The following is a 14776-nucleotide window of genomic DNA, read 5'->3' as shown; positions in this document are numbered from 1 at the left end:
CAAATGCATGTATAAAAATATTATGTTAAAACTTAAATACAGCTAATTTTATATAAAATTAATAGTTAAAAATCGTTAAATAATTTAACTGATTTTGCTAAAATTTTTTTACCAAAATATTATTATACGTGATGCTCAAAATTTGTTGAGACTTCTCCCAACAAAACTTATGCCAATATCTCACGTTTCTCTTTTTAAAAAAAAAAAAGATCACGTCAACTTTTTTTTTTTTACAAAAGATAGAAGACTCGAATCCGTAATTTCTTAATTGAGTATGGAAAGATTATGCTATTTAAGCTATAACTCATTGGATTAAGATCACGTCAACTTAGCCAGTAGACATATTTATTTCTACATATATTTATTATATTATTGGTCATCCAAATTTATAAATATACATATCTTCAACATATTTTTATATTCAAATATGCTGTCTATTTGAACGTGATGCTTTTCTGAATACATATAATTTCTAAACAAAGTAATAATTTAAATATTATAGTAGTTAGGATGGATATATTATTTTTGTAAATACAAATATTATATTTGTCGTTAATGCTAAAAAATTAGTTAAGACATCACAAACAAAAACCTCTCTGACCTCTACATATCTTGCACTCTTATACACGCATGCACGTTGCTCAATTCTTTCATTAACAAAAACATTGTAGCCACCATGCATATTTAATTATTTATTATTATAATTATCCATATTTAAGACAAAGCTAGCAATTTGTATCACATAATAGTAAGCTTGGAAGTTTAAAGTGCAACACATAATAATAATGGATAACAATTTTTGGATTGTGTTTGCGATAACACCATTTTTGATCTTCTTCTTCTACAAGAGGAGGAGTAATAATAAGAAGGTGAAATCAAAAGAGAGAGATGATGATGAGGTTCCATTATTAGGGAGTCTTGGATGGCCACTTATTGGAGAAACCATTCAATTTGTTTCTTCTGCTTATTCTCATCACCCTGAGACCTTCGTCGATAAGCGCCGCCACTTGTAAGTTCTTCCACATTGGTTCCATCATGTGGTAGTTTCATTGCTCTCTATATTAGGGTTCTATTATTATTAATTTGACTAGTCCAAGAAATTAAACTTGTGCCTGAATATCCTATTCCGTCCCTGACAATTATCTCGAAAAGATAACGAGGTCAAAATTTTGGGATTGATTAACACTGTGCAAAAAAAAATAACATTGACTTTTTTTGGCATAGAAATCTCGTTGTTCTTTCGAGGTAATTGTAAGAGATCGAGTTGAGTTTTTTTTTGTTAGAGACCTCGTTGTCTTTCGAGGTAATTATCCAGAGCTATTTTAGATTTTTTTCTTGAAAAAATAAAATAATTCAAAAATAATAATTTTGACTTTATAAGTTTTATCACTTCATTATGAATTCTATTAGTAGTAATTCGTTTAATTCAGTTCAAAACTTTATGATCATCTCCTTTAGTTTAGATTCTTTTTTTCTGAAACAAATGTCATGGATATAGTTTAGATTTATAATTTAGGATTCAAAATTTAAAATTTAGCTTATTTTATTATTTGTTTATTTTTTTATTGATTAATTTTTATAAGGTGAAAACTCAACTGCAAATAACTTCACGTAAAGTTCATAACCAGATAAGAGATAACATGCAAATGTGTTTGAAGAATTGAGAATTCTAAGCTAACAACTATATGTAATAAACTCAAACTCTTTCTATATATTCAATAAGAATGATAAAAAAAAAAATCTGACGGGTCTCACCGATAAGAATAAAAAAAAAAAAATAAAAAATAACAAAAATAAAAATTTAGCCCTAAATCATTAACCATTGTCCATTGGTGAAATGTCAATGATACAGACGTTATAGAATAATAAGATAACATAAGATGATAGGTTGATTGAGAGAAAGAGGTTTACCCGAGAAAGATGAAAACTTGGTAAGTGGTAAATAGTAAATTCTCTTCTTTGATGCTTGTTGAAAGCTCTGTTTTTGTTTCCCTCTATGCAATCCTCAAAGCTCTGGTTTTTAGTTTTTACCCGCTTGCTTTGCAGAATCCTTTGATGAGTTTCCACGAATTCTTTTGCAATCATTTTTTATTCTGTTACGGTTTTACCCCTCAAAGCTCTGTTTTTTCACTTTTTAATTATTTTTTTTTTTAGAATTAAGAATGCGGCTCGTACCTAAAAATTTTTAAGTGAGAAAGAAGAATTACGCCATTTGGACCGTAGCTTATGGGCTTCACTTTTTAATTTCTATTTGGTGCTATGGTTGTAGTTTTCATTACCAAAAAAAGGTATAATATCCTTATATACTAAGATATAGGGCTTGTTTGGGTGAACTTTTGATAAAAGATCTTTTTTCGAGTTATCTTTTTTTAAAAGATCTTATAGAGAAGTAAAAGTAATTTTATGTTTGGATATCTCATGTAAAAAGATCTTTTTATCTATCAATTATGTTTGGGTATAACAATATAAAAGTACTTTTTTGTTCATTTATTACACGAAAAACATCTTTTTTTTAAGGAAAAAAAATCTTTTAAAAAAAGATGTAAATTACAGCTTCTCAAAAAAGATCTTTTTTTTATTTTACTAGTGCTTTTACTTTTACTACTAGAAATTTGCCAAACACGTTAAAAAATAAAAAAAGATCTTTTTTCATTGAAAAAAGATCTTTTTTTAACAAAATAATGGCGCTCAAACATGCACGTAATGATCAGAATTCGTCATGTGTGTATTGTATTTTTAAGATGTTATCCATTTTTTTTAATATCAATTGATTATATAAAAGGAATAAAAGATATAAAAATCTTATATATCATGCTACTTTACAACATTAATGGAACTAATTTTTTTTTAAGAAAAAAAATCTATTTTCATTTTTTTTACCCCACAGTTACTTTTTTTTTTCTTATAAGGAGCTTTTTATTTTTTTTAATCATATCAAAAGAATTGGTATCTACTTTCATTATTTTAGGGTACACCTTTGAATCGGTCTATAAAAGAAATTCCCAATTTTTTTTCTGACAATTTTTTATTTTCAAACTGAAAATTTTTTTTGTTATTTTTAGTTTATGTATAGTTCTATCTATCTATAGAATTATTTGGACTCTTATAAATAAAAAAAAGTAGTCACTCATTATTTAAAATGATAGTACAATAGTGTTAAAATTAAACTTAGTTTAATAATCTACATCTATACAATGGACTTGTTTATTTTCATCATCACTACAAAATGCTTACAAAGTTATTTGAAAAAGCAAAGTTAAAGGGAAAAAAATTTCTTAATTAATTATAATGTAATAAAAAAAAGAAAAAATACAAAAATTAGTGATCATAATAAAGCATACAAGTTACTCTACCAAACATTTTATAATTGACAAAAGTAGAATACTAAATAATAGAATTATTATAAAATTCTAGAGACATTAGTGTTATGGATTTCATAGAATTATAGAGATCTAGCTAGTAAGTAAAATACAAAAATATATTTATATATAATCTTAATCTAATTAGGATGTAGGGTATTATTCCATATCCTAATCGATCATCCAAATCTCTTGCTACAAAGCCTTCTTCAGCCTTTGCCAATTCTTTTTTTGTTGTTTCAAGATTAGCATCTATAGCAATTACCTCTGCTTTTGCTTTCAGGGTCTTGGCTTTTTCTTCTAAATCAACCACATTAGCCTTAGGGCGTGTGTGGTTGGGGGAATTATAAATAATTCCTAGGAATTTTAAGATGAGAATATCATATTTTCATGTTTGGTTCAAAATTTGAAAAGCTATTCCTAAACAAGTTTGATTCCAGAGAATCAAAATACCATCATTTCAATTCCCACCTTCTCCCTAGGTATATTTGATTCCCATGAGAATGGAATCTTAGTAACAAAGTAATACTTGAACTACACACCCCCTTAAGCTTTTTTACCTTGGCTGCATTCTTAAAATAGCTCAAAGCAGATTTAACATGTGACTCCAACCAACTCAAATCATCAAATCTAATCTCAACTTCTTCCCATAAATCTTGTAACTCCATATAAGCATGATCACTCTTCATGTCCTTTACTTTCTTAGTCTTTAGAAAATGCAAGAGTAATGTTGTGAATGAAAGTTGATTGAACCTTTGGCTCCTTTTTCTCTTTCTATGGCTTTCAATAAGAGAAGGGTTGATGTGCGGAAAACGATCCGACACAAAACTCACCGGCAAATGCACCGGGTCGCATCAAGTAATAAAAACTCATGGGAGTGAGGTCGATCCCACAGGGATTGAAGGATTGAGCAATTTTAGTTTAGTGGTTGATTTAGTCAAGCGAATCAAGATTTGGTTGAGAGATTTGTGATTTGCAGAATTTAAATTGCATGGAAAATAAAGGGAATGGGTAAATTGCATTGAATTTAAAGAGAACTGAAATTTAAAGTGCTGAATCTTAAAGAACAAGAAATTAAATGGCAGAAACTTAGAACGTAAGAAATGTAAATTGCAGAATCTTAAAGTGCAAGAAATGTAAATGGCTTGAATTGTAAAGGGAATTGGGAGTTGGATTTGCAGAAATTAAACAAGGAAAAGTAAAATTGCAACAAGCATAAGAGTGGAAGATGAATTGGATTGAATCGGATCTTGAAACAGAAATGTAAATGAGCTTGAAAGCAGTAAACAGAGAATGTAAAATGATAATTCAGATCTCAGGACCCAAGAGACTAGATAACCAAGTCTAGATCTCAATGCCTTCCTAGATCCAACAAGAACAATTGCAAAGGAATTGTAAATTGTAAATTACAGAGAAAGTAGAAGACAGAAGCAATTAACCAAAATGGAAATTCAAATATGCAGTAAAATGAAACAGAGAGATCTCAGGATGAGATTGAAACAGATTTTCTTCAATTCTCCAACCCAAGATCCAAGACAAGAAAAGTAAGGAGTGCTGGGCAAGAACAAGGAAGAAGAGAGATCAATTCTCCTCCCAAATTCCCTTGAATTCAAACAACAATGCCAAAAAATGTAAAGTGAGCTCTCTACTAAGTGTACTCATCAAAACCGAAAAGAAAGGCTCTCCAAAAACTTAAATCCTATGCTATTTATACACTTTCTTCAAATGGTCTTCAAGCCTTCACTTGTCCCCAAGCCAAGAAACGAATTATGCTCAGAGGTTCTTTCAATTAAGACGGATTGAAGAACAACTTGTAAAGTCCTGTGAGTGAAGTGATTAAGTAACAGTGGGGTGAACTCTAAATCATATGCTCATGCAAGGGCTTCAGTGCTCACTAGTCCTCACATATTGGGAGTCTTAGATCTTAGGATTTTCATCCAAATGGTATCATGGAGATCTCTTTATATGTAATCACCTTGAAGCAGCTTATAGTTTCTTTGCTTTGGCCTTGACTCTAAGTGTCATGTCTCAAAGCGGCTCTTTAGATAAGCTTTCAACCAATACTCCTAAACCAGTTGGTTTTAAGGTATTAGGTGTTAAAGCACCTCTAAGGATTTACTTGCTCAAGCCTCTTTCTTTGACACAACTCAACCACAAGCATTTACTAGGCTAACAACTCTTTGAGTTTTGTTTCTTCTTTCTTTTTCTGGCTAGTAATTGATGCTCAGAGCCTTGGGCCATGTTCTTTATGTTTTTGTATTTTCTTTCTTTTCTTTTGTTTTGTTTGCTGCTTCTTGAATCAATAAATTTTTGAGAATCTCCACAATACTTCTTTGAACTTCATATCCTGCCTATGAGCTCCCATGCAAGTTTTCATAAGCATGCAACCTCAATACATAATCATACAACTAGAACCGCCACTTCTCCTAATCTTTTGCTTGCCTCAAAATTGTTTAATTCCTCAATCCTTCTTTTCAAAGAACTTTCATGTGATGCATTTTTTGAATATTGAGTGCAAACAAGTTTTGAAGAGAAAAATGTTGTGAATGATCAAGCATCTTGCTTATTGAATTTCAGAAAAAAAACTATACTAAACAGACAGATAATCAGGGAAACAAAACCACTCTCAATCATAGCAGTGTTTGTTGTAAGATAATCACTTAACAATACAACCTTTTGGCGTTCGCTTGCTTTACTCCTCATTACCATCATCACTGATCCACACATTCCTCTTTCATCTCTTTGGTTGATGATGCTTAATCTCTCCAAAAGTTTGTATGGTACTCTGCAGTGATATTGAAAGTTGCTTGTTCCTCAAGCACTTAGAAACAATGGTTAGTCTGCATGATTTATTTGTGGGCCTTTGAACTTACTTTGGTGTGAGAACACCAAACTTAGTACCTTGCCAATGGTTTTCATGCATCAAATTTAACCATGTGTGAAATTTTTTTCTTTTTTTTCTTCTTTTTTTTTTAAAAGCAATAAAACTGAAAACTAAGAAACAGCGAAATAGTTAACTAGTTCATCCAATATGCTTGAAGCTAGCAGTATGCAGAGAGTGAGAATGTGTTTAATGATGAAATTTTGGTGGAACACCAAACTTAGAATCCTTCATTCTCCCTTAGATTGTTTTGGTGTGCAACACCAAACTTAGCTTCTTGCAATATAGATAAAACTAATTAACCTTTTTATTGAAATAGTTATGAAAAGAAAACTACCTCAGGTTGGGTTGCCTCCCAACAAGCGCTTCTTTATTGTCATTAGCTTGACATCCTCCATTCTTTGATCATGGAGGTTGAAAATCTTGTTGCCTTTGATTTTCTCCTCTCACCATGGACTTCCTTCCGGTCTCCTCCATTTTTTTTTTGATGTACTTCTTCAGAAATTCCAGAAGTGGAAAACTCTCTCCTGGTTCATGTCATACAACCAAAACAGCAAAGATACACAGAGCACTCTGTAGCTTGAGTGCAGTGAAAGTTAGTAGAGACAAAGTCTCAAACAGTTAGTGTGCAAGTTAGAAATTAACAAAAATAAAGAAAAAGTGCTTAATCTAAACCACCACCTTACTTAATCATTGTCAATCTAATCAATCTCCGGCAACGGCGCCAAAAACTTGATGTGCGGAAAACGATCCGACACAAAACTCACCGGCAAGTGCACCAGGTCGCATCAAGTAATAAAAACTCACGGGAGTGAGGTCGATCCCACAGGGATTGAAGGATTGAGCAATTTTATTTTAGTGGTTGATTTAGTCAAGCGAGAATCTTAAAGTGCAAGAAATGTAAATGGCTTGAATTGTAAAGGGAATTGGGAGTTGGATTTGCAGAAATTAAACAAGGAAAAGTAAAATTGCAACAAGCATAAGAGTGGAAGATGAATTGGATTGAATCGGATCTTGAAACAGAAATGTAAATGAGCTTGAAAGCAGTAAACAGAGAATGTAAAATGATGATTCAGATCTCAGGACCCAAGAGACTAGATAACCAAGTCTAGATCTCAATGCCTTCCTAGATCCAACAAGAACAATTGCAAAGGAATTGTAAATTGTAAATTGCAGAGAAAGTAGAAGACAGAAGCAATTAACCAAAATGGAAATTCAAATATGCAGTAAAATAAAACAGAGAGATCTCAGGATGAGATTGAAACAGATTTCCTTCAATTCTCCAACCCAAGATCTAAGACAAGAAAAGTAAAGAGTGCTGGGCAAGAACAAGGAAGAAGAGAGATCAATTCTCCTCCCAAATTCCCTTGAATTCAAACAACAATGCCAAAAAATGTAAAGTGAGCTCTCTACTAAGTGTACTAATCAAAACCGAAAAGAAAGGCTCTCCAAAAACTTAAATCCTATGCTATTTATACACTTTCTTCAAATGGTCTTCAAGCCTTCAATTGGGCCTTTGCTCTTGATGGAATTGGGTTGATAGAGGCCTTGGTTGATTGCTCTTGGAGTTTGGAGAAGAACCGAAGTGAACCGGGTTTGGAATCATGTAAGCTTGAGTAAAAGTTTGAGTAAAAGTTTGAGGCAAACTTTTACTCAAACTTTTCATATCAGCCACCCCATTTTGCTGCTACCAACGTTTGAGCTAAAGTTTGGGGTCAAACTTTTGCTCAAACGTTGGCTCCCCCTTGCACACTCATGGCGCCAACGTTTGCCAAAAAGTTTGAGGCAAACGTTGGGGCAAACTTTTGCTCTCCAGGGTGTTGATTTGTGATGCCAAAAGTTTGCCAAAAAGTTTGAGGCAAACTTTTGGTCAAGCTTTTTGCCCAAAAGTTTGCACAAAAGTTTGAGGCAAACTTTTGGTCAAGCTTTTTTGCTCCCTGGTTCGTTTTCACTTATTCCAAAAGTTTGAGCTAAAGTTTGAGGCAAACTTTTGCTCAAACTTTTTGTCCTCTCTTCCTCCTAGCCATTCCTTCTTGCTTCAACCTTTCTCCAAGCTTTCTTCACCTATCATTAATAAACCAAACACATCAAAGCTATGCTCAAAATCATGAGATATTCATTCTTTCATAATATGTGACAATTATAGCATAAAACCTCATGAAATTGCATTAATTCATCTATGGTTGATTAAATCAAAGGAAGCATGAAAATCTACCCAATTGGCTTGCTTATGGCTCAAGAAAGTGCATAAATCAATTGAAAATAAAAGAAAAAGGCTAGTAAAACTAGGCTAAAATGACTTGTCATAAAGGGTACTTTGAACATGATTTCTCTAGTAGTTGAACATAATCTTTCTTCGTTTTGCATAATCCCTTGAAACTTACTAACGTACTATCAAATGAAGCATTATTATCATTGAGATAAACTTCGGCAACAATGATGCATGTGTCGTTTACAAGAAACCCCTTTTCAGGGTGAAGAAATTTGTCGATATCCATGAACGATGAACAACCAATTGTAGCATTGCTATCGTTTAAGTTGACGGTAAAATCATCTGAAAAATTGACAGAACTAAATTTATACAAGATTTTTACACTTTCCGATAAACATGGCCTTAATAATATTAATACACTATATAAATAGTTATATGAAGAGATGAAAGCATGCAGGATGGAATGATGGATGGTTATGGATGATAATGTTCATATATATATACGTCTTAACTTTCGGAAATAATAGGGGGTTAATAATTTTACTATGAAAATAAAGAATTGATTAGTGTTAATTTAAATATAAGATAAAATAAAAAGAAAATTGTTGGTAACTAACTTACCATTTGTCATTGTTCTTGTCATTTTTTTTTATCATACTGATTAATTAAGGACAACTTGAAGCTTGAATGTTTGAATCGGAACCATTCATCAGGAAGATTAACAGAATCCAGAGCAGCCAAATAAATTGACAAACATGCACAATCGTCTTCCAGTTCGAGCTTAAATAAATCGTCCTCATACTTGTCCTTTTCTACGTTGTTGTCATCAAATTCTGGAAATATAACTATCCTCCTAAACATAATTCAAAAAAATTAAAACAACCCCAAAATTAACATATGTAGGAATTAATTCAATATTGCAAGCACCGTACCAGGGATGAGGACCAGCGAAGAATGTTTGAGAGTAGCGTTAGAGTAGTTGTTGACGGTCCATGTGAACTTCACAGTTGTGACCACCATTGCATTATTTTGAACCTCCATTTCGTTATGTTGAGAAGTAAGGGTGCCAATCTTATTTATATATGTGAGTGAAAGAATAGGAAAACAAAAGAAAAAATGAAGAAATTTTTATTGATCGATTGAATTACGAAGGTAAAACTAAATATATATAAAGCATTGTTAACGAAAGATAAAAGTAAAGATAAGATAAGATAAGAAGATTGATGGTTTCAGTGGCTAAGAGAAAGGGGGGTTGAATCTTAGCCCCCTTTTTGCTTGATAACCCTTGCTTGACTTAGAGGAGACTTTTCTGGTTTTTGCTCATCACTTTACACGAGACTTTTTCTTTTGTCTCGTCCCTAGTCACGAGACTTTTCTTTTTGTCTCGTCACTTGGCACGAGATACTTTTGGTTTTTGCTCCTGTGCAGTAGAAACAGAAATGTAGAAGAGGAGAGTAGAAGATTACACCCAGATATATCCTGGTTCAGCTGCTAAGTACAATGCAGCCTACATCCAGTCTCCATCACAAACATGATGGAATTTCACTATAATCAATCTGATTACAAACTGTAAAGTGCTAACCCAACTTACAAGGGGATTCCCACAGAATCATGAAACACAACATAGATGAACAAAGGAACTCTAAGACATCTATGGCTTTTTCTTTTAATTTTGCACTCTCTGCCTTTTTCCGCTCTATGGCTTTTTCATACAAACCTCACTGTTTGCCTTTTTCCATGAGACTCAAGACATGACAAAATTAAACAGAAAAATACAAAACAGAATACATTGAAGGAGAAGAGAAAACTGTTAGCTCAGGTAGCTCTGAGAATTCTGTGCCTTGCACTCTCAAATCTTACTCCTTGCTTCAAACAGTGGTTGTTCACCCTTATTATAGACGAGGGAAGCCTCCACTTATTGAAGCCAACAACCGAACCAACTTCTTCCTCCTTCAACAAACAGAACAGGTTCGGCCACATAGAGAGAGAAGAGATAACCATGCAAAACCCAACATGCAATTACCTCTAGTCCTTTCTTGATCATCACCCTTCATCAATCCGAGCTCTCCATCCTTGGCTTGCTCTCCAAGATGGATTTCTGGCCCTTGATGCTTCATGATGATGATGACTTCATCTGCTTCAATCTCTGCCTCAACCATCACTTCGCCACTCTAGCTACTTCCTGTGGTGGTTGAGCAGAATCAAAGACAAGCCATGCTTCAAGAATCTCCCTTGCTGGCCGAATCTTCATCTTCCTTTTTTGAGCTTGAAGAGCTCAAGATTACTTCACCAAATCTAACCATATTTGGTGAATATTTTAGTTACAGCTCATTTTTATTTTAGTATGTTTTCTTGCCATCATTAGCTTGATGGTCTTGATGCATGCAGCTTCTTCTTTTTCTTGGTAGATGAGCATAGCTTCCATTGTTTCCTGGATAATGACCGAAGAAGAAGAAGGAGATGAGAGAGAATAAACAACTTGGAAGAAAAAGCAATTCAATGTAATAAACCAATTAGTTGGTAAAAGTTGCTTTTACTTCCCTTAGAGTGGCGTGTAGCATTGATGCCTTCAATCAAATCAATGTCACATTCTCTCTCATGTTTTCAATGCATGTAATAACTTCATTTTAACAAAATTTGAATTCCACTAGAAGTGGATTCCGTTGGAAGCTAGAAGCCATATATTAGCTTTCTCTTCATCTTGGTTTCGGACCAAGTTTGGAAGCATTCATCAACAATAATATTGGGCTTTGTAGCATTGTAATTTAATCTGGCCCATTTAGTAACATTTGCTTTCCTGATGAATTTTTTTCGAATCATGCATTGAGCACATAAGAAAGCATTTATTTGGGCTTGCACCAATAATATTCATTCTGGCCCAATTAATAATTCAGCCTCATAGCATGAGAAACATATAGCAAGGCTTATTATTTGACACAATTGGGCTTAAACCAGAATTTCATTTTCGGCCCATCTCAAAATCTGCACAACAAAATTATTAATTAAGCAAATGTGAATTAAGATCAAATTAATAATTTTGTAATTAAATATTTCAACAATGTTTGTTCATCATCAAAATTAAATAGGAGTTTTCCAAACTCATCAATCTCCCCCTTGATGACAAACATTATTAAAATTAAAATGGAAAGAAATTTAAAGGTTGAGTAAAGAATACTCCCTTTGAATTTGAATTTTTCTCCCTTTCTAAATGTCACATAGCTCCCCCTTAATGTATGCTTATTTTACCAAGAAAAGCACTAACCTGTAACATTTTAATTAAGCTTCAAAAATAACATTATTTAGCATATTATGTGATGCTAAATGCTTGATTTATGAGCAGTTTTAAATTGATAATCAAAACTCATTTGATATCATAAACTGATTTACTGCTCAATCTTTTACACACACCAATCAACAAGAAAATTTATTCAAATATTTTTCTAAGTAAGATATCAGAGCATTATTATGATAAGAAAAATATTTGAAGCACATATAGTCAAAACATGGCAGTTTTTATGCTTTCCATAGTTTAAAGCAACTGCCAAAAAATTAAGCATATTAACCAAGATTAAACAGAGTTTTAATCATGCATATACATTCATCACGGTTAATTATCAACCATTCTTCATAAAACAAATGCATTGTCAAATCATTATTAAATAGTATCTGCAAACACAATGCAATTTCAATATTATCATCAAGCTATCATCAAGCACCAAATATAACAAGGGTGATCATGAATTTTCAACAAAAAATTTCATCCCTATTTTCTATTTTCTCCCCTGTTTTTCATATTTCAATTTTCAGCTTTTCTCTCCCTTTTGTCATCAAAGGGACATTATGTACCTGCAGCAAGAAAGCATTGGCAATATAACAAAATACTCATAAGATGCCAAATAAGTCAAAGTGTCAAGAAGCAGTGAGTATCAAGTCATGCTACTACAAAAGAAAGATTGAGCCTAATCATGCCAATATCAAATAACATAAAACAACGGTCATCAATTATCTGATAGATGAAAAGCAGAGTCCTCAGCGCCTTCTTCACTATTATCGCCAAGATCCTCCTTAAGAGTTGCTAACATCAGGCCGACCCTTTCTTTGCAATTTTTCCAAGCTTTCTCGCTCTCAGAGGCTTGCTTGCGAGCCTCTTTGTGAGATTGAATCATCATGCTGCCATGTTTGAGAATTCACCCAAAATTTCTTTGATGGATTTGACTGTTTTGGAAGACTCTGGCCGAGTCTCATGGTCACTGTCTGATGCCACAGATTTGCCCTCTTTGGTTCCCTTAGTCGCTCCTCCTCCTCGGATTGAGGATACTTTGTTCTCTACTGTCTCATTCAACAGATCAACTTTAAAGTATTCAAAAATTTTTGTTAAAAATATATCATAACGCAGGTTAGCCTTTTTGGTGCTTCTAACAGAATCCCACATATGCCTGATTATAATATAGCCAAAAGATATAGGAGTATAGGTAACCAAATCAAATAATATGAGACAGTCAGAAAATGTTATTCGGTTGTGTGAGCCGCTTTGGGGAGTCAAAATATAGGTGATGATATGAGTGCTATAAATGACCAAGCATGGCAACATTGATTGATGCTTGAGTGTTGGTCGAAACAATTTATCTAAATTAACTAACTGAATCTTCACTTTCATAAATGTTGCATTCCTTATTTCTTTTTGAAGCGCATTAGCGTTCCTCCTACAATTCCTCAAAATCATTAGAAATTGAATGAACATTTACAACTACTCAACAATCAACTAGTTTTTTTTTTTTTTTTCTTAATTAAGAAAAAGTGTTCAAGAACCCATTCAATATTTGCATTGATAGATTTGTATATCATGCAAGATGCAGATATGGGAAGGTGTTTAAGTCACACATATTTGGAAGTCCAACTATAATTTCAACAGATGCAGATGTGAATAAATTCATACTACAAAGTGATGCAAAGCTTTTTGTTCCTTCTTATCCAAAGTCTGTGACGGAGTTAATGGGAAAGTCTTCTATTTTGCTTGTCAATGGAAGCCTTCAAAGGAGAATACATGGACTCCTTGGATCTTTCTTCAAGTCTCACATTCTCAAGGCTCAGATTACTACAGATATGCATAACTATGTTCAAGAATCCATGGCAAATTGGACTGAGGAATCCCCCATTTACATACAAGATGAAACAAAAAAGGTTAGCTTTCATTTTTGTGATGGAATTTCAAGTGTGAATATGAGATGTGGCAATTTTTGGACTAAGTAAGATGTGTGATATGAGATTCATTTTTTTTAATTAAATTTATTTAATTTTAATATACTATTATTGTAAAAATATTTTATACATACATTCAAGTGTGCATAATTTTTGGATTGGAATTTCAAGTGTGAATAGTTAAGTCAACTGAATAAAGTTATAGTAAATTTTTGCATATTTTGATAATTAATTATATTTAGTTGGTGATATTTTATGTAGAATTTTAAATTTAAAAAATATTTTAAGATATTTATTTATAATTTATTTATTATTTTATTATTCCAGTTAAATTATAGTTAGGCTAGTTGAACTAATAAATTAATGAATTAGTGTCTAAAGAAATTCAATAATCGATTTGATGTTCAATGTTGTAAACTTTTATAAATAATAAATTTATCAACTTACAAATAAGAATGATTATTTGCTTTTTTTATTTTGAAATTTTAATAATTACTTAAAGTGATTATNAACTTGTGACGAGGATTTTAACCCAACCCAACATTTTGTGCATGTGTTCATATGTCTTTCGTCGGCAGGTCGGAATTTATGTTCAATTTTATGGTGACTTAAAAGAGAAGAGTTCCCAAAAGAGGACGTCACATAAAACGAAAGATGCTCATTCTCACTAATTTTTATGTATGTGGCATCATTTTCTATATACACAAGTTGGTTATGTATGTAAAGATGAAAGTTGTAAGAAAAAGTTAGTAATATGTAAAACTAATAATAATTTGAGTGTACTTGTCTTTTTTTTGGTCCTATTTATGTTAACAAAAAGAAATCTAGCTAGTTATCTTTATGGAATTATTGATAGTCATCATTTTTCAAACAAACATGTTTACAAGGTACAATTTTTTTTTTTGTCACCAGATTGCCTTTCAATTATTAGTGAAGGCATTGATTAATTTGGATCCAAGTGAAGAGATGGAGCTTATAAGGAAATATTTTCAAGAATTCATCTCTGGCATTATGTCTTTACCCATAAACCTACCAGGAACTCAACTTCATCAATCTTTACAAGTAAGCCCATCCATTTGTGGTTACTTTCACAAGTTATTACACATAATACTGTTTAATTTGTTA

The 14776-nt window shown here is 32.4% G+C and overlaps 1 protein-coding gene across 3 annotated transcripts in view; it reads left to right on the top strand.

The window, feature by feature from the left end:
- LOC107618558 (3-epi-6-deoxocathasterone 23-monooxygenase) overlaps positions 760-14776 on the top strand; it is a 17709-nt gene continuing 3692 nt past the window's right edge. For 2 of the 3 annotated variants that reach the window (XR_002353735.1, XM_021110977.1), the window contains exons 1-3: positions 760-1009; positions 13303-13633; positions 14564-14713. Coding sequence is in view for 2 of the 3 variants with exons in the window: in XM_021110977.1 (XP_020966636.1) it covers positions 786-1009; positions 13303-13633; positions 14564-14713 (705 nt within the window). In the remaining variant the exon portion in view is untranslated. The remainder of the gene's footprint in view (positions 1010-13302; positions 13634-14563; positions 14714-14776) is intronic. The other variant, XM_016320651.2, reaches the window with a different exon arrangement.

Source organism: Arachis ipaensis, chromosome B09 (assembly GCF_000816755.2).
Source record: "Arachis ipaensis cultivar K30076 chromosome B09, Araip1.1, whole genome shotgun sequence".
In the NCBI taxonomy this organism is placed as follows: domain Eukaryota; kingdom Viridiplantae; phylum Streptophyta; class Magnoliopsida; order Fabales; family Fabaceae; genus Arachis; species Arachis ipaensis.
This window is presented reverse-complemented; position numbering and strand designations above follow the sequence as displayed.